General features: G+C 28.7%; 1 protein-coding gene across 2 annotated transcripts in view; it reads left to right on the plus strand.

Annotated features, from left to right (window-relative positions):
• mon2 (MON2 homolog, regulator of endosome-to-Golgi trafficking) overlaps positions 1-23,611 on the plus strand; it is a 50,844-nt gene that overhangs the window by 7,184 nt on the left and 20,049 nt on the right. For both annotated transcript variants that reach the window (XM_051099638.1, XM_051099639.1), the window contains exons 2-16: positions 7,373-7,436; positions 7,520-7,647; positions 7,855-7,986; positions 9,663-9,792; positions 9,875-9,972; positions 11,960-12,085; positions 12,226-12,423; positions 15,115-15,239; positions 17,482-17,621; positions 17,709-17,862; positions 17,933-18,138; positions 20,394-20,475; positions 20,636-20,817; positions 22,988-23,100; positions 23,304-23,408. In XM_051099638.1, coding sequence (XP_050955595.1) covers positions 7,373-7,436; positions 7,520-7,647; positions 7,855-7,986; positions 9,663-9,792; positions 9,875-9,972; positions 11,960-12,085; positions 12,226-12,423; positions 15,115-15,239; positions 17,482-17,621; positions 17,709-17,862; positions 17,933-18,138; positions 20,394-20,475; positions 20,636-20,817; positions 22,988-23,100; positions 23,304-23,408 — 1,983 coding nt within the window. The remainder of the gene's footprint in view (positions 1-7,372; positions 7,437-7,519; positions 7,648-7,854; positions 7,987-9,662; positions 9,793-9,874; positions 9,973-11,959; positions 12,086-12,225; positions 12,424-15,114; positions 15,240-17,481; positions 17,622-17,708; positions 17,863-17,932; positions 18,139-20,393; positions 20,476-20,635; positions 20,818-22,987; positions 23,101-23,303; positions 23,409-23,611) is intronic.

Consider the following 23,611-nt stretch of genomic DNA (forward strand, 5'->3'; position numbering starts at 1 on the left):
TTTAGTATCTTTGATGTGCTGTTACTGTTTCTGTTAATATTTTAGATTATTTATTCAGATATTTTATATTGGCTGTTTTCATTTGAAGTTTTAGTAATTTTGTTATGTTTTTGTAATTATTTTTTATGTTGTTTTTAGATTTTGTTGTAGTTATTTTAGTACTTTGGTTACCAATAATGAGAAATGTTACTTTGGCAACTCTCTAAAATAAAATAAGTTTTTTTATATATATTTTCATTTATTTCAGTTATTTTTTGTATTTAGTTGTAGTTTTAGTACTTTAACAAAAATGAGACATGTTTCTTTGGCCACTAGCTAAAATAAAATAAGTTTACGTTTTATGTATTTTAGTTTATTTGTTATTGTTTGTTTTATTTCATGTAATAAAAGTGATGTTTTATGGTTTTATTTGTAGTTTTAGTTTTAGTTAGCAATAATAACCCTCATCTAAACAACTAGTTTAGTTCTAAGGGTCAGAAAGAAAAAAATGGCAAGTGAAAAATGAAAATATGACTATTTTTGTTGCCAGAAACTATGACAAATCTTAATAAATATGGCATAAAATATTGATTATGGCATCTTTGAGGTTTTCAACAAATGCTTTTTTTTTTTTTTTTTTTTTGCATTTGAATAAAATAGTTCTTGCAGTTGATAGTGGATAAACTGAAAAACAACAGCCTGAAATTAAAGTTTATTTAAGTTACATTTTTTTATTTTAGTTTAAGTTTATTATTATATAATTATTTTAGTACCTTAACTTAATGAAAACAACAATAAAATCCTAAAGGTCAGAGAGAAGAAAAAAAGGAAAAAATTAAAAATGGCTATTTTTGTTGCAAGGAACTTTGACAAATGTTAATGGCAAAAATTCAGGAAAAAAATGAAGAAATACTGCATATAAAAATAAATATTGAATCATTATTGGAGTTGATGTCAGATAAACTGGAAAACAACTAAAGGTAAAAGAGGGGAAATTTGTTGCAAGAAACTTTGACAAATGTTAGTGAACATCAGGAAAAAAAATAAAATAAATAAATACTAGAAAAATATAGAATATAGTATCTTTGAGGTTCATTTTCATTTTTTTTCTTTGCTTTTAGATAAAATCATTCCTGTAGTTGATGGTGGATAAACTGGAAAACAACAGTCTGAAATTGAAGTTTATTTAATTTTAGTTATTTTAGTACTTCAACTTAAACTAAATGAAAATTAAACATTTTATTAAGCATCTAGCTAAAATAAAACAAGTTTAAGTTTTTTATGTTTTGTTTTATTTCAGCTAATGTTTGCTTTATTTCAAGTAGTGACATTTTTTTAGGGGTTTTATTTGTAGTTTTAATTATAGTTAACAATAATAGCCCTGATGTAAACAGTTTAATTCTGAGAGTCAAAATGAAGAAAAAAATATCAAGGACAAATTAAAATATGACTAATTTTGTTGCAAGAAACTTTGACAAATGTTAGTGGACTTCAGGAAAAAGTGTATAAATACTGCAAAAAATATATAATATGGCATCTTTGAGGTTAATTTTCAACAAATTCTGATTCTTTTTGTGTTTGTATGAAATCATTCCTGTAGTTGATGGTGGATAAACTGGAAAACAACAGTCTGAAATTGAAGTTTATTTAGTTAAACTAAATGAAAATGTTATTTAGCAACTAACTTGCATTTTTAGTTCATGTTTGTTTTATTTCAAGTAGTGAAAATTTACTTTTTTTTTTTTTTTTTAGGGTTTTATTTGTAGTTTTAGTTGTAGTTAATAATAACCCTAAATATGATGATTTTTGTTGCAAGGAACTTTGGCAAATGTTAGTGGACTTAGTTAGAAGTTTATTTAGCATTAACTATTACTTCAACTAAAACTAAATGAAAATGAGAAATGTAGCTTTGGCAGTAAATTGGACTTTAGGGAAAAATAAATAAATAAATACTACAAAAATATAGAATGTAGCATCTTTGAGGTACATTTTTAATATTTTTATTTATTTTTTTTATTTTTTGGCTTTTAGATAAAATCATTCCTAGTTCATAGCAGATAAAATACAGATAAAAACAACAGTCTTAAACTGAAGTTTATTTAGTTTTAGTAATTTTAGTACTTCAACGAAAACGAAAAATGTTATTGAGCAACTAGCTTAAAACAAGTTTAAGATTTAAATTTTTTGTTTTATTTCAGGTAATGAATTTTAGGGTAATTTTTAAATTTAGGGTTTTATTTGTAGTTTTAGTTTTAATTAACAATAATAACCCTGATCTAAACAGCTAGTTTAATTCTAAGAGTTAAAAAGAAGAAAAAAAATATCAAGGAAAAAGTTAAATATGACTAAATTAAGTTGCAAGAAACTTTGACAAATGTTAGTGCACTTCAGGAAAAAAAATAATAAATAATTCAAAATAATAACCCTGATCTAAAAAGCTAGTTAAATGTTAGTGGACTTAGAAGTTTATTTTAGCATTAATTATTACTTCAACTTAAACTGAAGGAAAATTAAAAATGTTGCTTTGGCAGCTCACTGAAAAAAAAAAAAAAAAAAGTTTGTATATTTTTATTTTATTTTTTTGTGGTTTTATTTGGTTTTTATTATATATATGTTTTTATAGTTTTAATTTTAGTTAACAATTATAACCTGGATCTAAACAGTTTCATTCTAAAGGCAAAAGAGGGGAAATTTAGGAAATAAATAAATAAATAAATACTACAAAAATATAGAGTATAGCATCTTTGAGGTACATTTTGCAATATTTTATTTTATTTTTTATTTTTTAGTAAAAAAAACAACCTGGATCTAAACAGCTAGTTTAATTCTAAAGATAAAAGAGGATACATTTTTGTTGCAAGAATCTTACAAAAATATGGAATATGGCATCTTTGATGTTCTTTTTCAACATTTTTGTTTGTGTGTGTTTAGATATAATCATTCCTACGGCAGATAAACTGGAAAACAGCAGTGTGAAATCGAAGCGTTGAGATGCGAGATCTGTTGCGAGACATCAGACGTAGCTTTTCTCTTGCAGAACGCATCACCCTGAGCCAAGAAAGCATCATACACTTCACCTCCTCAGACGAGGACACAGATCTGTCAAAAGCGTGCCCTCCAGAGAGGACAGACAGCTGTGTGTGTGTTTTATTCTAGCGTCTCGCTGTCTTTAACAGCCCGTGGATCTCGGCGGAGTGCGTGAGGAGTCGAGAGAGACAGATGATCAGATGTGACAAGGAGAACTGGAGAGAGGCCGTGATGGAATCAGCCAGCCGAACAGATAGCGCAGTGTGTTTGTGTGTGTTTTCTGAAGGGTTTCCCTGCTGTTATGGGAGAAAAGAGTCATTGTGGCCTGCGAGTCTCAGTGGGCAGCACGGCTCGGCACTGACACGTTCGCTCTGAAACGCTTCACATTTACACACAAGGATTCTGGATACTCTAAGATTTGGAAAAACTGTTTAGTTAGGGCAACAAAGTTATGGCGAGAATTAAAAAACAGGAAGTGTCTAATAACTGTTGCACACATTGTCTGATTTTGATCAAACATCAGCAGTTTGTTCACTGTATGTATCCGATCGCATAGATGTGACGATTAGGAGTCAAAGTTATAGCGCCACCAACTGGCAGCAAGAAATGTGTCATTTTCAAAATTCTTTAATTTCAGCATCTTAATTTCATCAGAATAATGTCAAAACACGGCTGATGAGAATCTCATAAATGAGCCCCACTTTTCGTCAAAAGTGGGGGGTTAGTTGTAGCTACAGACACCAAACTCGGTACATATATTGTTCTCATCAAGCCGGACAACTTTCTAATTTACGCTCATTAGCTGCGACCATCAGGAAGTCTGCTATTTTGAATGTGGATGTTTGGAAAAATAAAACTGAATTAATGAATATTACGACTACAAAAAACATCCAATTTAAACCAAACTTTGTCAACATGATGCCAACGTACTGAAGATTCTAACTTGCAAGTGGATTTTGGATATTTTGAATGGTGTTTATATGCCGATTTATTAAAGGGGTCATCGGATGCTAAGTTCACTTTTACATGTTGTTTGAACATTAATGTATACATAAACACCCACAGAGGCCGCTCCCACGGTAGCTGATTGACATGAGCGTCTTACCTCAGATCAGCTGTAACAGTCCGCCCTCTTTGTTTCGATGCCGGAGCAGGGATGTAAGTTAGACAAGAATATCTCCGATTGAGCGATTGAGGTGTTGAGTTGCTGGATGTAATAATGAACATAGTGGTCGTCATTTACTCCCGACATCTGAGCCGCTGAAGATGCAGTGGATTACGTTTGTTTGTGAAGGGAATGCGCCTCCCGATCTACATATATCCGTCTATGTTCGCACGAATCATTCATGATCCAGCTTCACTTACAGCAGAAGTGAGCATAAGGTTTTTTTTTATGAATCTTTGCGATCGCCTTTCCTAATAATGTGCTAGTTAGCAAATTTAGCGGCTAAATGCGGCTAAAGTAAACAGGCTCGTCACTCCACAGGGAGAAGAGAGGGGCGGGGTGAGCATTTGCATTTAAAGCAGCCTCGACCAAAATGAGAGCTGATTTTGACAAGGTAAAAAGGGTGTTGTTTTACACAACCATTGAGAATTTTTAACCAAAGTACATTATAGACTTTTCATTAAGACCCTGAAAATCATATCAACTTGTGGAAAATGGGCATCCGATGACCCCCTTACGCAAGTAAGTAACAGTAAAAAAGATAATGGTAATTTTCTTATATCTTTAAAATGCATGATCCTAACTCTTCAAAACTTTTTACATATGAAGAGCAAGTTATTCTTAGGAAACATGGTTAGTTTCAAAACTTTATCTTGCTCAGAAGCCCGAAAATCATTAAAACTATCATACGTCATAACCTGGCAGATGAAGACTGTAATACCAGGGATGACCACCAGACCATGGGATAAGGAATCTTTTTAACTCTAATCCTGTGTGGTGGTGGTGGTGGTGGGTGTGTGTGTTTCACACATTTGATTATATTTCATTGCTGTAACCGTCAAATCTAAACTGCCAGAGGGTTACTGTAAATGCATTTGCCCGCTGGGCACCGTTTTCCTGATTCTACCGGCGTGTTGGTTGCACTGACGGCTCGGGCCCGTCATCACTGCTTGCAGCTGTATTTGGAGTTGTGTTCTTTCTTTGTTCATCTGAGGTTAAAGTCCACAACCTAAAGTGTTTGCTTTTGGTTTGAAGCCAACATGAAACTGCATTCACAGCACGTTTTACTACTGTAAGGTGACATTTACAAATGAAGCTAAATATTTAATGTAGGGACAATGTTTTAATGTAGGGAGGGACTTAATTTTATTCAACTGGATTTAAATAAATCATGAAAAGTTTAAAAGTTACTTTTTTATTAATACTAAAAAATAATAAAAAAAAATTAGGGATATGTTATGTTATAATAAAAAAATATTTTCTGTTATTTTAATGTTATTGATATTCTATTATTGTTTGATAGTACCATTGATGCATAATAGTTTTTGAATCATATTTTGAATCATATTTTATTTTTATATTTTCTGTTTTAATTTTAATTTTAAAGTTTTAGTAATTTTTGTTGTGTTTTTGTCATTTTAGTGCCTCTTCTTATATGACTATATAGTTTTTTCTGTAAAGTTTGTTTTGGTTTTAGTTGGTAGTATATTGGCACCATAACTGTTATCTGCCAGTATAAATGTTTTAATAATATTTAAAAAATATTTATCATTTATTATACAAACAGTTTGTTTTTGCTATTTTAATATCACTGATATACTATTATAGTTTTTGTTAATATTTGAATTAAATTTTATTTTTATATTTTCTGTTTTCATTTTAATTTTAAAATGTTAGTCAGTTTTTGTCATTTTTATTACTTTTTACATGACTATGTAGTTTTTTTTTTAATTAAGTTTTCTAATAAATAGTTTTTAAATAGTTTTTTATTAAGTTTTGTTATTATGTTATTTAATTGATAGTATATTAGCACCACAATGGTTATCAGCTAATATCAGTGTTTTAATTATATTTAAAAATATTTATAATATTTTATATGTTTAAAAAAAACTTTTTGTTATTTTAATATCATTGATATACTAGTATGGTTTTGTTAATATTTTGTTAATATTTTTGTTATATTTACGGGTTTTTTTTTTTGTTTGTTTGTTTGTCTGTATAGTTTTTGAGTTTTATTATTAGTTTATATAATTGCTTGTTTATCAGCACCATAATGGTTATCAGCCAATATCAATGTTTTAATAATATTTTAAAAATATTTGTAATTTTAAAATGCCAAAAATTTATTTTTGTTATTTATCATTATCATTGATATACTAATATAGTGTTGTTAATATTTTAAATTAGGTTAAAAATTTGTTATGTGTATTTTATAGTTTTAATTTTAAAGTTTAAGTAATTTTGTTGTGTTTTTGTTATATTTGTTTTTGTTTTTTTTAAATTTGTCCATTATCGTTTTTATTATGTTTTGTAATTAGTTCATTTAATTGGTAGTATATTAGCACCATAATGGTTATCAGCTAATATCAGGGTTTTAATTATATTAAATGTTTATACTATTTTTGTTATTTTAATATCATTGATATACTAGTATGGTTTTGTTAACATTTTAAATTAGGTGTCATTTTTTACATTTATTTTTAGGTTTTATAGTATTAATTTTATTTATTTTATTTTTTTTATTTGTCTATATAGTTTTTATTAAGTTTTTTTTTTTTGCTTATTTAATTGCTAGTATATCAGCACCATAATGGTTATCAGCCAATATCAGTGTTTTTATAATATTTTTTTTTTTCTAATTTTATATGTTAAAAAAATATTTTTGTTATTTTAATATCATTGATATATTAGCATAATTTAACACTTTTGAATGAGGTGAAATTTGTATAATTGTTTTATTTATTTATTTTTAGATTTAATAGTTTTAATTTTAGTGTGGTTGTGTTTTTGTTATATTTATGTTTTTTGTTTTTTTTTGACTATATAGTTTTTGAGTTTTATTATTAGTTTATTTAATTGCTTGTATAGCAGCACCATAATGGTTATGAGCCAATATCAGTGTTTTAATCACATTTTAAAAATATGTATAATGTTTAATATAGTAAAAAATATTTTTATTAAAAGCTGTTTCCAAGCCTGTTTATGAAAACTGACTTTGTGTAACTTTGTATTTACGAGTCGCACCTTTGTGTTTTTGTTTTACACAGTTTTGACTTCCTTCTGTTTTTAGTTGTATGTATTTATAGCATCAACCATTTACTGGTTATTAGTCATAACACACTTGAATGTCTATTTCTAAGTCAGTTTTGTTTCCATTTCTTCCCACAAAGAATCTAACGTGAGTTTGTTGTCTGTCTTTAGGCCGCAGAGTCTGGCATCGTCAAGATCAAAACCATCGCTGCAAGAAACACAGACATCCTGGCAGGTAAGAGCGTGTGATGCTGAGGTAACGGTGTGATGTGACCAATGTGGCGTTAAATAAACGCTATCGTGTTGATTTCCCATCAGCGCTGAAGGAGAATAGTTCGGAGGTGGTCCAGCCGTTCCTCATGGGCTGCGGAACCAAAGAACCCAAAATCACCCAGCTGTGTCTCGCAGCCATTCAGAGACTCATGTCACATGAAGTCGTGTCTGAGGTGAGCGATTCAACCAGGAAGCTCAGCTGTGTATCCAGTCAAAGCATTAGCACATAAATGGAGCGTTGTGTGTATCAAAGGCCCAGCTGATACCAGCACTGTACTTATTTGTGAGGGTTATGAACGCATAGTAAAGAATTGAGAGTCTCAGCGGTGAGAGTGACGGATCAATGGCTCGTTTAGATGAGTTAATGAGTGTGTTTGCAGGCGGCGGCCGGGAACATCATTAACATGCTGTGGCAGCTGATGGAGAACGGACTGGAGGAGCTCAAACTACTGCAGACCGTCCTGGTGCTGCTCACCACCAACACCATCGTACACGACGAAGTGCTGTCCAAGGTACAAACGGCTGGTTGTAAAGGGCTCGTTTAGTAAAAAAAACAAGATTTGTTTTGCTTTTTCGAAATGAGATTGAAGAAAGTCAGTGGTGAATCTCATTAAAGCATGTCAGGGTAATGCTGTGCACAAAACATTTATTTATTTATTATGTTTAAATTATATTTAAAATATTTAGAATGTAATATTTATTATAATGAAATATTTTCTAGTTTAATAAGTTTTTTATGGATGTGTCTGAGCCTGTTTTCAGGTAAAAAAAAAAAAAAAAAACAAATTCAAAAATAAAAAAAAAATCTGTAATTGTCTTTTTATTTTAGAATTCTTTAATAATTTGTAACTTTATAATAAATTATCAGCCACTATCAGTGTTTTAATAATATTTAAAACATATTTATATTATTTTCTATGTTAAATTTAGTTTGTTATTTTAATATTGTTAATATACTGCTATAATTTAATATTTTGAATTAGGTGTAATTTTTTTTTTTTTTTTTTTAAATATGTCTATATAGTTTTATATTGAGTTTTATTAATAATTGATGTAGTTGCTAGTATATCAGCACCATAATGGTTATCAGCCAATGTCAGTTTTTTTAATTATATTTTAAAAATATTTATAATATTGTTTTATGGTAAATTATATTTTTAAATGTATGTCAATTATATAGATTTTTTTTATTTCTTTTTTATATTTTATAGTTTTAATTTTAAAGTTTTAGTCATTTTAGTCATTAACACTTTTTTTAATTAACAAATTTTATTTATTAATTAATTAATTGTATTTTTTGCCTTTATTATTTTTTGCCCCAATTTTTTGGGGTTATTTTCATATCATTGATATGAAACCAGTATATATATATACTTTTGGTTTTAGTTTACTGGGTTGCCACTATATAAGCAACCAGCTGATATAGCAGCAATCAATATCAGAGGTTTGATTTTAATTAAAAACTAAATATTAATAGTTAATATTTCATATAATAAAAATTTTATTTTAATGGAAGGCGTTTCTGTGCCTTTTTTCAAATAAAACAAAATGTATAATTATGTTTTATCTTTAAACGTAAACTTTCTAAACAATTAACTTATTTTTACTCTGAAATTATTAATTTATTGAAAAAGTAAAATCACTCTATTTAATGTTCCTTTTAAAAATGCATTTTTTTTTTAAATATTATTGAGGCATATTGTTGAATATAAAGTATTTATTTACGTTTTTTTTTACTGGATTTATTTATTTTTCTTTAGAAAAGCAACAAAATATAACATTGGCTATTTATTGGTTATTTTTTTTATAATGGAAAATGTAAAAATGTGATTTCCAGGTTTGGAAACCTTTTAAACCTATTTAAAATAATAATTAAATAATAAAATAATCTATTAACCTTTAAAATGATTTTAAAAATCCTTATCCATTAATCACAAATGATGTGAGAGCTCATGGGAAAATATAGAAATTCAAATGCTGTGGAAATCCTGATTTACATATTGAAATTTCAGATGTGCAGTAGCAGAAATAGCCTTTTTAATTCTAGGAAAATCATGTGCAAACATGTACCTTTTATAATTTTACCCAGTTAAAATTTGTTCTTTAAGGACAGAAGTATGTTTTATTTAAGTATTGTAAGCGAAACCATCCTCAGTCTTCACCCTGTTGCTTTTGTGCTTCCTCTCAGGCCATCGTTCTGTGTTTCCGGCTGCACTTCACAAAAGACAACATCACCAACAACACAGCGGCCGCCACCGTCAGACAGGTCGTGACCGTGGTGTTTGAGAGGATGGTGGCGGAGGACGAGAAATTCAAAGGTGAGTGTTTGTACTGCATTTCCTCTTGTACCCAGACCCCTGTGGTCTGCTTCGTTATTTATTTTATATCCGCTCGCCGCAGGTCTGACGGAAGAGCCTCCTGCTGTACAGGGCAACAGTAACCGGCGCTCCGTCAGCACCCTGAGACCCAGCGCTAAAGACGCCTACATGCTGTTCCAGGTGCGCCTTCTTTCATTTTACAGTCCATCCATTGGCTAAATTAGCAAACTGTAATAATGCAACAATGATATTGGGTCCAAAACCCAAATGCAAACAATAATCATCAATCAAAATAGTATTAATCACTGGCACAAGTAGCTTATTGCTTTGAAAAAACGATGACCACAGCTGAATGATTAAACAAAAATCAACATGTTGAATAGATGATTACATTTACTTACAAAAATGTTAAAAAGCTGTATGATTAAAAAGTCTATTTTGAATAAATAATTACATTTCTTGGTAAAAAATAACCATAAAAACAAAGATTAACAAGTTTAACATTATAACTTTAACATGAAATATTGTAATTAAATATATTAATATAAATTAAATAATATCAAATTAATAATGTTAATTAAAAAAAAAAATGAATCAAACAAACTGCTTTTACAACAGCTGTATGATTAAAAAAAATAGTCAATGTTCAATAAATAATTACATTTATTAGTAATAATGACCATAATTTTTTTTATTCACATATAGTTAATAAGTTTGACTGTAGATTGTTGGTAACTTCAACGTGAAATATTTTAATTAATATGTTCATATAATTTAAATATGAAAATATGAAATAAATCATATTAATTAATCTTTAAATTATTTATATAAAATTAAATAAAAATATAATAATTGCATTGTAACCATAATAAAAAGTTCTTTCTCAAGTAATGTAGTTGATACGTTTGACTGTAGGTTGTTGACTTTTAATATAATTATATATTATAATTAATATTCATTCATTAATATAAAATAAATAATGTATAATGTGAATATTAATAATTAATAAAAAATAATGAATATAAAATTAATATAGTGTATTACTTTAATAAAGTGGTGACAACAGCTGTGTGATTAAAAAGATCAATGTTTAATAAATAATTAATAATAAGAACAACCATAATAAATGTAGGTTTGTGGCAACTTTAACATGAAATATTGTAATTGAATATATTAATATAAATTAAATAATATCAGTTTAATAATGTTAATTAATTAAAAATCATAGAAAATTATGGTGATACAGCTGTATGATTAAAAAAGGTCAATAAATAATTACATTTATTAGTAATAATAACCATAAAAAATTCACAAGTAATATAGTTTATAAGTTTGAATGTAGGTTGTTGTAAATTCAACATGAAATGTCAAAATTAATATGTTAATATAAGTAAAATAATATGAATATGAAATAATATTAATTAATTTTTAAATTATCTATATAAAATTAAATAAAAATAATATTTACCTAGTAACCATAATAAAAAGTTCTTTCTGAGGAAATATAGTTGGCAAGTTAAACTATAGGTTAAATAATAATAAATAATTAAATGTATTAGTAATAATATCCATTAAATAATTTAACAAGTAATATAGAACAAAAGTTTGACTGTAGATTATTGGTAACTTCAACATAAAATATTTTAATTAATATGTTAATAAAATGTAAATAATAAATATGAAATAAATAATATTTATTAATCTTGAAATTATGTAAATGTAAATATAGTTGATAAGTTTAACTGTAGGTTGTTGGCCACTTTAATATATTATAATTATTGATGTTATTATAATAACATATTATATGAATATTAATAATTAATAAAAATAATGAATATAAAATTAATATAGCATATTAATTTAATATTAATTATAATTCTTTTGTTGTGTGTTGTTGGCAACTTTAATATAATGATGCATTATAATTAGTATATTAATATAAATAAATTATTCACATTTTACTGAACTGCACTGTTTTTAATGTAAATGGAAAACATTTTTATTGAGAGATATGTTAAAATTATATATGATGTGTTTAAAAATGTTTTTGTTCATTTCATGACTTATTCACTTTGTTCTTGCCATAAAGAGCCTTTATGCAATGACTATATATTGACTAGTTGTTTTTTTTTAGCTTTCTGTACATATAAATGTATCTATTCTGCAGGATTTGTGTCAGCTAGTGAATGCTGACGCCCCCTACTGGTTAGTGGGAATGACCGAGATGACCCGGACGTTCGGCCTGGAGCTGCTGGAATCAGTTTTAAATGACTTTCCTCAAGTTTTCCTGCAGGTAAAGCCCACACATCCTGATTAAAGCAAACATTTCTGAAGGAAAGATGGCAAATAAACAAGTGAAAATGACTCATTCCCAGCTGTTGACCTTTTGATCGCTCTCTAACCTCCTTGTGTTTTCGCCATGTCTCTGTGTAGCATCAGGAGTTCAGTTTCCTGTTGAAGGAGCGTGTGTGTCCGCTGGTCATCAAGCTGTTCTCTCCCAACATCAAGTTCCGTCAGGGCAGCAGTACCAGCGCATCATCTCCGGCGCCCGTGGAGAAACCGTACTTCCCCATCTGCATGAGACTGCTGCGGGTCGTCTCGGTCCTCATCAAACACTTCTACAGCCTCCTGGTGAGATGCACATCGATGTTCCCCTGAAATGCCTTATATATTATTTGAAGTCCACTTAGCAGCAAAACTGTCACTATTTTATTTTTAATGACCATTTTCCACCTGCTCTTTGAGACTTTTTATTGAGGGCTTTGTTCATATGTCATTCACCTGGTTTTATTATAGCAGTTTATCTTTTTGCGTCCATAGATTTAAATTACAGTAGATATCATAGGCAGTTTATTAAAATGAGTTTTTTCTTCACTTCAGCAGCACTTACATTCACCAAAATGTACAGTTTTATTCATATTTGTATTCTGAAGCTATTTACTGAAGGGTTTGTTCATATATCATTCACACTGATTTTATCATTGCACTTTATCTATTTGTGTATATAGAATTAAATTACAATACATATCATAGGCAGTTTTATTAAAATTAGTTTTTTCTTCATTTCAGCAGCACATACATTCACCAAAATTTACAGTTTTATTCATATTTGTATTCTGAAGGTATTTACTGAAGGGTTTGTTCATATATCATTCACACTGATTTTATCATTGCGCTTTATCTGTTTGCATCTATAGATATAAATTACAATACATATCATAGGCAGTTTTCTCAAAATTAGTTTGTTTCTCCACTTCAGCAGCACTTACATACACCAAAATTTACAGTTTTATTCCTATCTATATTCTAAAGATTTTTATAGAAGGGTTTGTTCATATATCATTTGCTTGGTTTATTATTACACTTCATCTAATTGCATCTATAGATTTCCATTGCAATACATATCTTTAAAGGCCGTGAGTTTTTTCTCCACTTCTGCAGCACTTACATACGCCAACATTTGCAGTTTTATTCCTTTCTATAGTCTAAAGATTTTTATAGTAGGGATTGTTCATATATCATTCGCTTGATTTATTATCACACTTTATCTATTTGCATCTTTTGATTTCCATTACAGTACATATCTTTACATTATTTTAAGGCGAGAGACTACAGGCAAAGGATTTTTTTTTTTTTTTTTAACGCATTGGTCAATTTTATATTCACACTGTATCATTCACATATATAGTTCACATTATATTCACATATATCATTTACACTGATTTTATTATTGCACTTTATCTATTTGTGTCTATAGTTTTAAATTACAGTACATATCATAGGCAGTTTTCTTAAAATCAGTTTCTTTCTCCACTTCAGCAGCACTTACATACACCAAAATGTACATTCTTATTCCGACCTGTATTCTGAAGGTATTTACTGAAGGGTTTGTCCATATATCATTCACACTGATTTTATCATTGCACTTTATCTATTTGCATCTATAGATTTAAATTACAATACATATCATAGGCCGTTTTCTAAAAATGAGTTTGTTTCTCCACTTCTCATCTATATTCTAAAGATTTTTATAGAAGGGTTTGTTCATATATCATTCGCTTGGTTTATTATCACACTTTCTCTGTTTGCATCTGTAGACTTTTACAATAGATATCTTTAAATGCTGTGAGTTTTTTTCTCCAATTCAGCAGCACTTACATACACCAAACTTAACAAATTTATTCCTATCTATATTCTAAAGGTTTTTACTTACTTATGGTTATGTCATTCACCTGATTTTATTATTGCACTTTATCTAATTTCATCTGCAGAGTTCAAAAACAATATATATTTTTTAGATATTTGCATCTATAAACTTCCATTACAATACGTATCTTTAAAGGCTGTGAATTTTTTTTTTCTCCTCTTCGGCAGCACTTACATACTCCAAAATTTACAGTTTTATTCCCATCTATATTCTGAAGATTTTTGTAGAGGGGTTTGTTCATATATCATTCGCTTGGTTTTATATCACACTTTCACTGTTTGCATCTGTAGACTTCTGTTGCAGTAAATATCTTTAAAGGCTGTGAGTATTTTCTACACTTCAACAGCACTTACATACACCAAACTTATCAGATTTATTCCTCGCTATATTCTGAGGATTTTTTACAGGGGCTGTTGACAGTGATTTTTGATTTAATGTAATAAAAAAAAAGAGAATCCCAAAATTCCTTCTGTAACAACCTTTAATTCTAATGTCAGCAAAATTGTTTGAACTTGACTTCCTCCAAATTTCAGATTTATCTTCTGAAACTATATGCAAATTATATGCATATTTAATTAGATAATGTCCAGAAAACTTGCAATACAAAAAGAAATCTTTGCAATTCCCAATGCAGTCAATCAACTGGGGAAGTATGGTGATATCTATTAGATAAAAGCTTTACCCTATTCACCTGGAGTATCTTGCCCAAATTTGCTTTTTAAATATGTAAATGTCCTCTGTTATGATTTCCTACCCTGCATAATGTTCATCAGGACGAGTTGCTGAATATTAAAAAGGTGTAGATATGTAAATGCAGGCAGCCATATGTTAATAAGCTCATAACAGTGAATATTTTTGAACGTTTCATTTTCAAAAGAGCGAGAAAATGCATATTTAATATGTTTAGACATACACATTTAATATCTATAGTTTAATGCCTCTTATTGCATTAATTTGAATATATTGGTGTGTTGGATTTGTTTGTGATGCACTTCTGTGCTGGTAAACATTTTCAGATTTCCAGCATTGCAGTTGCATAAGTTTTTTGGATGCATCAGTGTGTTGAGACAGTGATGATTTCTACATCTACAGCTCTCAGTGTGTGTGTGTTACAGGTAACGGAGTGTGAGATCTTCCTGTCTCTGCTGGTGAAGTTTCTGGATGGAGAGAAGCCGCAGTGGTTGAGAGCCGTGGCAGTGGAGTCTGTGCACAGACTGTGTGTTCAGCCACATTTACTCCGGTGAGCACATGTGCACACAATCACACACACATGTTTGTTTTCTGACATGGTGGAACTTTCCTTTGATTACTATTATTTTTATGCAGATCTAATGATGTTTTATATCTCCTAACCCTAAACCCAAGCAATGTTATTGTTAGCTTAGATAAACTAAAAATTAAAAATCAGTTTTGTTAATTGAAATAAAGCTGAAAAGAATTTAAATAAAATATCAATATTATATGAAAAAAAAAGTAAAACACTTTAAAATTTAGAAATGTTACCTTGGCATGCGAAGTTGATGTACTAAAATAGCTAAAAGTAAGACTTTTGTTATTTTAACTTCTATTGTTTTTTACTTGTATAATTTTTATGCAGAGCTAATATTTTTTTCTGTCCCCTAACCGTAAACCCAGTCAGTTTTATTGTTAGCTAATTAAAATGATTAACTATTAAAATAATTTTTAAATTTAATTGAATTAAATATTAAATAAAATATTAATAAAACATGAAAAACCTAAATGTAAAAAATTTTAAATGTTGCCTGAACTAAAATGTAATAAAAATATTCCAGTACTAAAATGACAAAAAAAAAAACTTAGATTAATTCAAACCAAATAGAATATAAACAAAATTACATTTAATAAAAAGATGACAAAAGTTACTAAAAAGCAAAATTGCTAAAACTTAGCTAGAATTAACTAGAAGAACTAAAATCACTATCTATTCGTCTAAATTAAAAAAAAAAAAAATGTTGGATATTATGCCATACAATATATAAACAGTAATAAACAATCAGTTCTACAAATTAATGTGATACAGTCTAATCTAATATAACAATATCATATCAAATATGATCAGTAACATGCAGTAAATTAATATAATAAATATAATATAAACGATAATGTACAGTAAATTCTACAAATTAATTTAACACAATCTAATCAAGTCTAATATAATATAAAACTGTAATATACAATAACATTTACAAATGAATATAGTATATATTCTATGAATATAGAATATAGTATGCTAATTTTTTGTCACACCACAGAATCATTTAAACTAGTAAAAAAAAGTTAAATAAAATTAAATATAAAAATAAAACAAAATCTAAAAAGAATTACATGAAAACCTAAATTTAAAAAAATTAAAAATGTTGCCTGAAATAAAATGAAATAAAACATTTAAGTACTAAAATGACTAAAACTAAAACTTAAGTCAAACCGAATAGAATATAAACAAAATTACAGTTAATAAAAATGTGACAAAAGTTACTAAAAAACAAAATTACTAAAACTTAGCTAGTGAAAATGATATTCATAACATCTAAAAACACACTATTCTATTCATATAAATGTATTTTATTGGCTTAATAACATAAAGAAGTTGTATATTATTACGCCATATAATATATAAACATTAATATACAATAATTGCAAAAAAATGATCTAATACAATCTAATCTAATATAACAATATCATATAAAATATCATCAGTAACATGCAGTAAAATAATGTACAATGAAACCTAAAAATTAAGCACAATCTAATCATATATTATATAATATAAAAACTGTAATATACAATAACATTTACAAATAAATGTACTGTAATAAACGGTCTGTGTAACGCTTCACAATTCAGTTTTCAGACCATAAACATTCCAGAAACCATACATTCATTTTTTCATTTTTTTTTAGTTACTTCATAAATGAATAATTCCCATTTTCTCTCCTTTTTTTAAATTTTACTTTTGCTAAATTGTAACTTCAGAAATGATTGTTTGAATAAATAAAATCTAAACGATTTTCTGTTTTTTCTTTTTTTTGTTCTGTTTTTTTTTTTTTTATCCTACAATTTGCACTGTGGGTTGTACCATTAGCCTGTAGAAAAGTAGAGAAAATGGCAATTATTCATTTATGAAGTTACTGGGAAAAAAAAAATAATGTTTGGTTTCATTTTTTGTTGGACCTTAAACAGTAACATTATTTAATTTTTTTAAAAAATGTTACTTTACATTTTGCTTTTACAAATTTTGTCACACCACAGAATCATTTAAACTAGTAAAAGATGACTAAAAATGTCATTTTTGATATTTAAAATAACTCTTTCCACGATTTTAAATATACATTTTAACGTAAACTTGTATGAAATGTTTTGACAGATTTTTATTTTTTTTTTAATACCGATTTTGTTGGCTTAATTTAATTAATTTAGATAATTTTCTTCTGTTGGAGTTCATAAAGCTCTTGTGTGTGCAGATCTTTCTGTCAGTCGTATGACATGAAGCAGCACTCCACCAAAGTCTTCAGAGACATCGTCAATGCTCTGGGCTCCTTCATCCAGTCCCTCTTCATCCTCCCCAGCGCAGGAAACACCTTATCCACCAGCACACCTGCAGGTCACACACACGTGCTGAGATCTTCTTGTTTTTGACACATATGATGAGTGATTGTCTCATGTAAAAGTCAAACTGTGTCTCTGTCAGGTGGGTCGGTGTCGGGTTCACAGGCGTCGGGTCAGGGAGGTCCGGGTGCGGCAGGAGCAGGTGGAGGTCTGACCACACAGGCCGCTTTTGAGTACCGCGGCACCTGGATCCCCCTCATGAACGTCAGCGTCCAGGGCAGTGCCAAAGCCACCTAGTGAGTGACCGTACGCTTTCAGTATTAACTAGTCTCGCTACATGTTGGCCTAACGTGTGTTTCTTCTCAGTCTGGAGATGCTGGATAAGGTGGAGCCGCCCTCCATCCCTGAAGGTTACGCCATGTCTGTGGCCTTCAGCGCCCTGTTGGATCTGGTGAGGGGAATCACATCCATGATCGAGAGGGAGCTCTCCAAACAGGAACAGGAAGCTGCTATGAGGGAGGAGGCGGAGCATGTTAGTCCTCCACAGAGTGACAGCCGCCCTCAGGAACCCAGTGAGTCTTTGAATCTCTCAACATTAAGTATATTTGGAGAATGTCTCTTTAATAATGAGACTATGCTCTGTGCTGACCTCTGGCTGTGACACAGAAAACAGTATACTGCAAAATCAGTTTTGAAATATATAATATGATATGTAATATACAGTACATGAAAAATACTTTTAAATTATTTATTATTATCAGTCAGTATTAATTTCAACATTTCCGAATACATTATTACAAACCAAATGTATGTGTTAATATTAATTAATGGACATGAGCTAACATGAACTAACAATGAATAGTTTAATTGTCATTTTATCATTTAGTTAACATTAACAAAGATTAACAAATACTGTAACAAATATATTATTCATTGCTTGTTATTAATATATGAACAGAAAGTACAATACATTTTACAAATAAATAAATAGAATAGAATATATAAATAGAAAATAGAATATATTTTGCAAATAAAGAAAGAATCTTTTAATATGGGAATTTATTATATAATAACTAACATAATATAACATAACATAATATAGTAACATATAATTAATACAATAGATTTTCAGATACAAAAATAGAATTTTATATGTAAGTAGAAAATTAAATATATAATATAATAAATATAACATATAATATATATAAATAGAACATATATTATATAGAATTAATAGAAAATAAGTATATAATAACTCACTATGTCTGTATATAATTAACATAAAATACAATAAATTTTACAAATAAATAAGTAGAATAGAATATATAAATAGAAAATACAATACATTTGACAAATAAATGAATAGAATAGAATATATAAATAGGAAATACAATATTACAAATAAATAATTAGAATAGAATATATAATTAGAAAATACAATAGATTTTACAAATAAATATATTTCAGTATAAGAATTTATTATATAACAACTCACTGTATCTGTATATATTCAACAGAAAATGCAATACATTTTACAAATAAATGAGTAGAATAGAATATATAAATAGAAAATACAATACATTTTACAGATAAATGTAATCTTTTAATATAAGAATTTAGTATAACTCACTGTATCTGTATATAATTAACAGAAAATACAATACAGTTGTACAAATATATTTTAATCTAAAAATGTATTATATAAAATAATAGTCTTTTATTATAAGAATTTATATTAATCTGTATATAATTAACAGAAAATACAGTAAATTTGACAAATAAATAGAATAAAATATATAAATAGAAAATACAATAAATTTGACAAATAAATAAATAAATACATTAGAATATATAAATAGAAAATACAATACATTTTACAGATAAATATAATCTTTTAATATAAGAATTTATTGTAACTCACTGTATCAGTATATAAGTAACAGAAAATACAATGTATTTTTACAAATAAATATTTTCATCTAAAAATGTGTTATATAAAATAATATTCTTTTAATATAATAATTTATATTAATTTATATATAATTAACAGAAAATACAATAAATTTGACAAATAAATAAATAGAATAGAATACATAACTAGAAAATATAACACATTTTACAGATAAATATAATCTTTTAATATAAGAATTTATATTAATCTATATATAATTAACAGAAAATACAATAAATTTGACAAAAAAAAAATAGAATATATAAATAGAATAATACATTTTAAAAAATAAATTTAATGTTTTAATATAAGAATTTACATTAATCTATATATAATTAACAGAAAAGACAATAAATTTGACAAATAAATATAGAATAAAATATATAAATAGAAATACAATAGATTTTTACAAATAAATAGAATAAAATATATGATTATATAAATAGAAAACACCATACATTTTACAAATAAATAGACTCTTTTAATAAAAGAATATATATTAATCTGTATATAATTAACAGAAAATACAATAAATTTGACAAATAAATAAATAGAATAGAATAGAATAGAATAGAATATATAAATAGAAAATACCATAAATTAGACAAATAAATAAAATCTTTAGTATAATATATAAATATATAAACAGTATAATATATAAACAGTAACAAATTATAAATCTAATCTAATATAATAAAACAATATAACAAAACATGCAACATCTCATCTGGATTGATTTAAATATAAATAATATTACAAATTTAACTGTTATATAAGAGTTCCAAGTCAGTCAATGTAATTTAAAAAAGAAAGAAAAAAAAAAAAAAGTTTGTAGCAGTGTTTTGTTCCTGTATTGATGCCGTCTGTGTTTTGCAGTGGCTCATGAGGTTTGGGAGGAGATGGTGAACGCCTGCTGGTGCGGCTTGTTGGCGGCTCTTTCACTACTACTGGACGCCAGGTATAAAACACTTCTTTAATATATCATTGTATGCTATATTTCATATCCTAACTGTAATTGTAATAGCTAAACCTTTATAATTGGACTACAGTTGTCTAATTAACATATAGTAGTCATATCAGACTGACTGTACGGATAATATTTGCCTTGTTTGTTTCAGTACGGATGAAACGGCCACAGAAAACATCCTGAAAGCGGAGCTATCCATGGCATCTCTGTGCGGCCGTTTGGGTTTGGTGACGCCGCGTGACGCTTTTATTACGGCCATCTGTAAAGCGTCTCTCCCGCCTCATTACGCCCTCACCATCCTGAGCAGCAACGCCGCCAACCTCTCCAATAAAGGTAGGAGAGCAATGCACGCTGACGTTTGCATGAAATACAACTTGCAATGAGCAGATAAGGGGATAAACAACCAATAGTACAATTTCAGGCACAACAGTTTCAGACAAAAATGAAAATTCATTGTCACCCAAAACAGCTCCGTTGGTGCAAGATTAACAATATTTTTGTTTTGTTTTATTTGTAGTCAATCTTTGTTTTGATGAACCAAGATCTTTTAGTTGATGCATTTCTGTTTATGCATAAACGAAACTCCACTAAACATTATTTGTAGTCCACTTGCTGTCCAATAATCACAGTTAGCTAAGAAACAAAGTTTCACTGTTCAAATTCTGTCAAAATTTAAAAATCATTTAAAAAGTTGATGTAAAATCTGCCTTATGTGCATTTTAAATTATTGTATAGAACTCAAGTTTTCATTTGAATGTTATGAAATGGATTTGATTATTTAATTGGTAATTGCTGAATGAAAATCCAATGCTTGTTTCTTACTAATTTTGAGGTGCTGATTACAAAATAGTCACACTTTTTTGTAAAATATGACGTAGCATTTTTGCTTTCGAAAACCATTTCTAAGATGAAGTCTTGTATTCTCCCTTAATTCAGCAGAAAAACTGAACAAAAATTCCTTTTGGCATCTGAGCCAGATTATGACTATTTGTTCAATTCTCTGCTCTTTTTTCATTTATTTATTTATTTATTTATTTTTTTTTTTATTATTATTATTATTTTTTTTTTTTTTACATGTATTTCACATTATTTTATGCCCAATCCTGATTTCAAGGTTAGAAATGCAAACATGATCCAGATGTTTTCTGCTACATCTGTGGGTGTTTTACTGCATCCAAACAGGCACAGAAAATGACAGGTTTTGTGAAAAGCTTATTTATAAACTTGACTTTAAAAGGAGTATTTGAACATATTTTCTACTCTTTTGCATATTGGAATATGCAATTATATAATATAATTTTATACAAAATGCATGGTATTTTTTATTTAGTACTGACCTAAATAAGATATTTCACATGAAAAACATTTACATGTAGTCCACGAGAAAATAAGAGTTACAAAAATGACCCTGTTCAAAAGTTTACATACAGTTGATTCTTAACACTGTGTTGTTACCTGAATGATCCACAGCTGTGTTTTTTTGTTTAGTGATAGTTGTTCATGAGTCCCGAACATTTAAACTACCTGCTGTTCTTCAGAAAAATCCTTCAGGTCCCACAGATTCTTTGGTTTTTCAGCGTTTTTGTGTATTTGAACCCTTTCCAACAATGACTGTATGATTTTGGGATCCATCTTTTTACACTGAGGACAACTGAGGGACTCATATGCAACTATTACAGAAGGTTCAAACGCTCACTGATGCTCCAGAAGGAAACACGATGCATTAAGAGCTGGGGGTGAAAACTTTTGAACAGAATGAAGATATGTGTATTTTTTATTATTTTGCCTAAATATCATATTTTTTTTCATTTAGTACTGCCCTTCAGAAGCTACAGAAGATACTTACATGTTTCCCAGAAGACAAAATAAGTTAAATTTACCCTGATCTTCAAATTCCAAAAGTTTTCACCCCCCCAGCTCTTAATGCGTTGTTTCATTCTGAAGCATCAGTGAGTGTTTGAACCTTCTGTAATAGTTGCATATGAGTCCCTCAGTTGTCCTCAGTGTGAAAAGATGATCTCAAAATCATACAGTCATTGTTGGAAAGGGTTCAAATACACAAAAATGCTGAAAAACCAATTTTTCTAAAGAACAACGGGCAGTTTACAAAAAGACTCATGAACAACTGTCACTAAACAACAAAATACAGCTGTGGATCATTCAGGTAACAACACAGTATTAAGAATCAAGTGTATGTAAAGTTTTGAACGGGGTCATTTATATAAATATTATTTTCTCTTGTGGACTATTTGTGGTCTTTTATGTGAAATATCTTATTCAGGTCAGTACTAAATAAAAAATATCATGCAGTTTGTATGATCCGTCTTATTTTGGTAAAATAATTAACATTTTGCAGATTCTGCAAGGTGTATGTAAACTTTTGACCTCAACTGAGTGTGTATATATATATATATATATAAAAATCCTCATTCATATGATGTGTAAGTGTATGTAGTTTAATGTGCGTGCGTGTGTGTGTGTGTGTGTGTGTGTGTGTGTGTAGTGTACTCTATCCAGGGTCAGAGTGTACAGATCGTCAGTCCGTCCAGTGAATCTCACCAGCAGGTGGTGGCAGTGGGTCAGCCGCTCACCGCACAGCCACAGGGAACCGTAGTGGTAAATCACACGTGTACCTTGCCATCTAAAACATCCCATGCATTTCTGTTGCTCTTGTGTGATATTAATTATGTCAGAGTGACAGTCTTTTGGACATACTGTGCAACAGTTACTCTTGAGTTCTTGACTTAAATTCTAAATAATTTTTAAGTGCAACTTTGGTTATTTACAAGGCGTTTTCTTTCTCTGTGTCTGTCTGTCAGCTCACAGCGAAGAACATTCAGTGCATGCGGACGCTGCTGAATTTGGCTCATTGTCACGGTGCTTATCTGGGAACCTCATGGCAGCTGGTTTTAGCCACATTACAGGTACAGGAACACGCTTTAATCGCCAAAGTCCAAAAGTTTTTGGACTTTAAGATTTTTAATGTTTTTTGAAGAAATCTCTTCTGCTCACCAAGCCATAATATTCAAAAGCAGTAATATTGTGAAATATTTTTACTATTTGAATAAAGTATAATTGTGATCAATTCTTGTGATCAAAGCTAAATTTTCTGCATCATTACTCCAGT

The sequence above is a fragment of the Labeo rohita genome, chromosome 25 (assembly GCF_022985175.1).
Source record: "Labeo rohita strain BAU-BD-2019 chromosome 25, IGBB_LRoh.1.0, whole genome shotgun sequence".
NCBI classification, from domain to species: domain Eukaryota; kingdom Metazoa; phylum Chordata; class Actinopteri; order Cypriniformes; family Cyprinidae; genus Labeo; species Labeo rohita.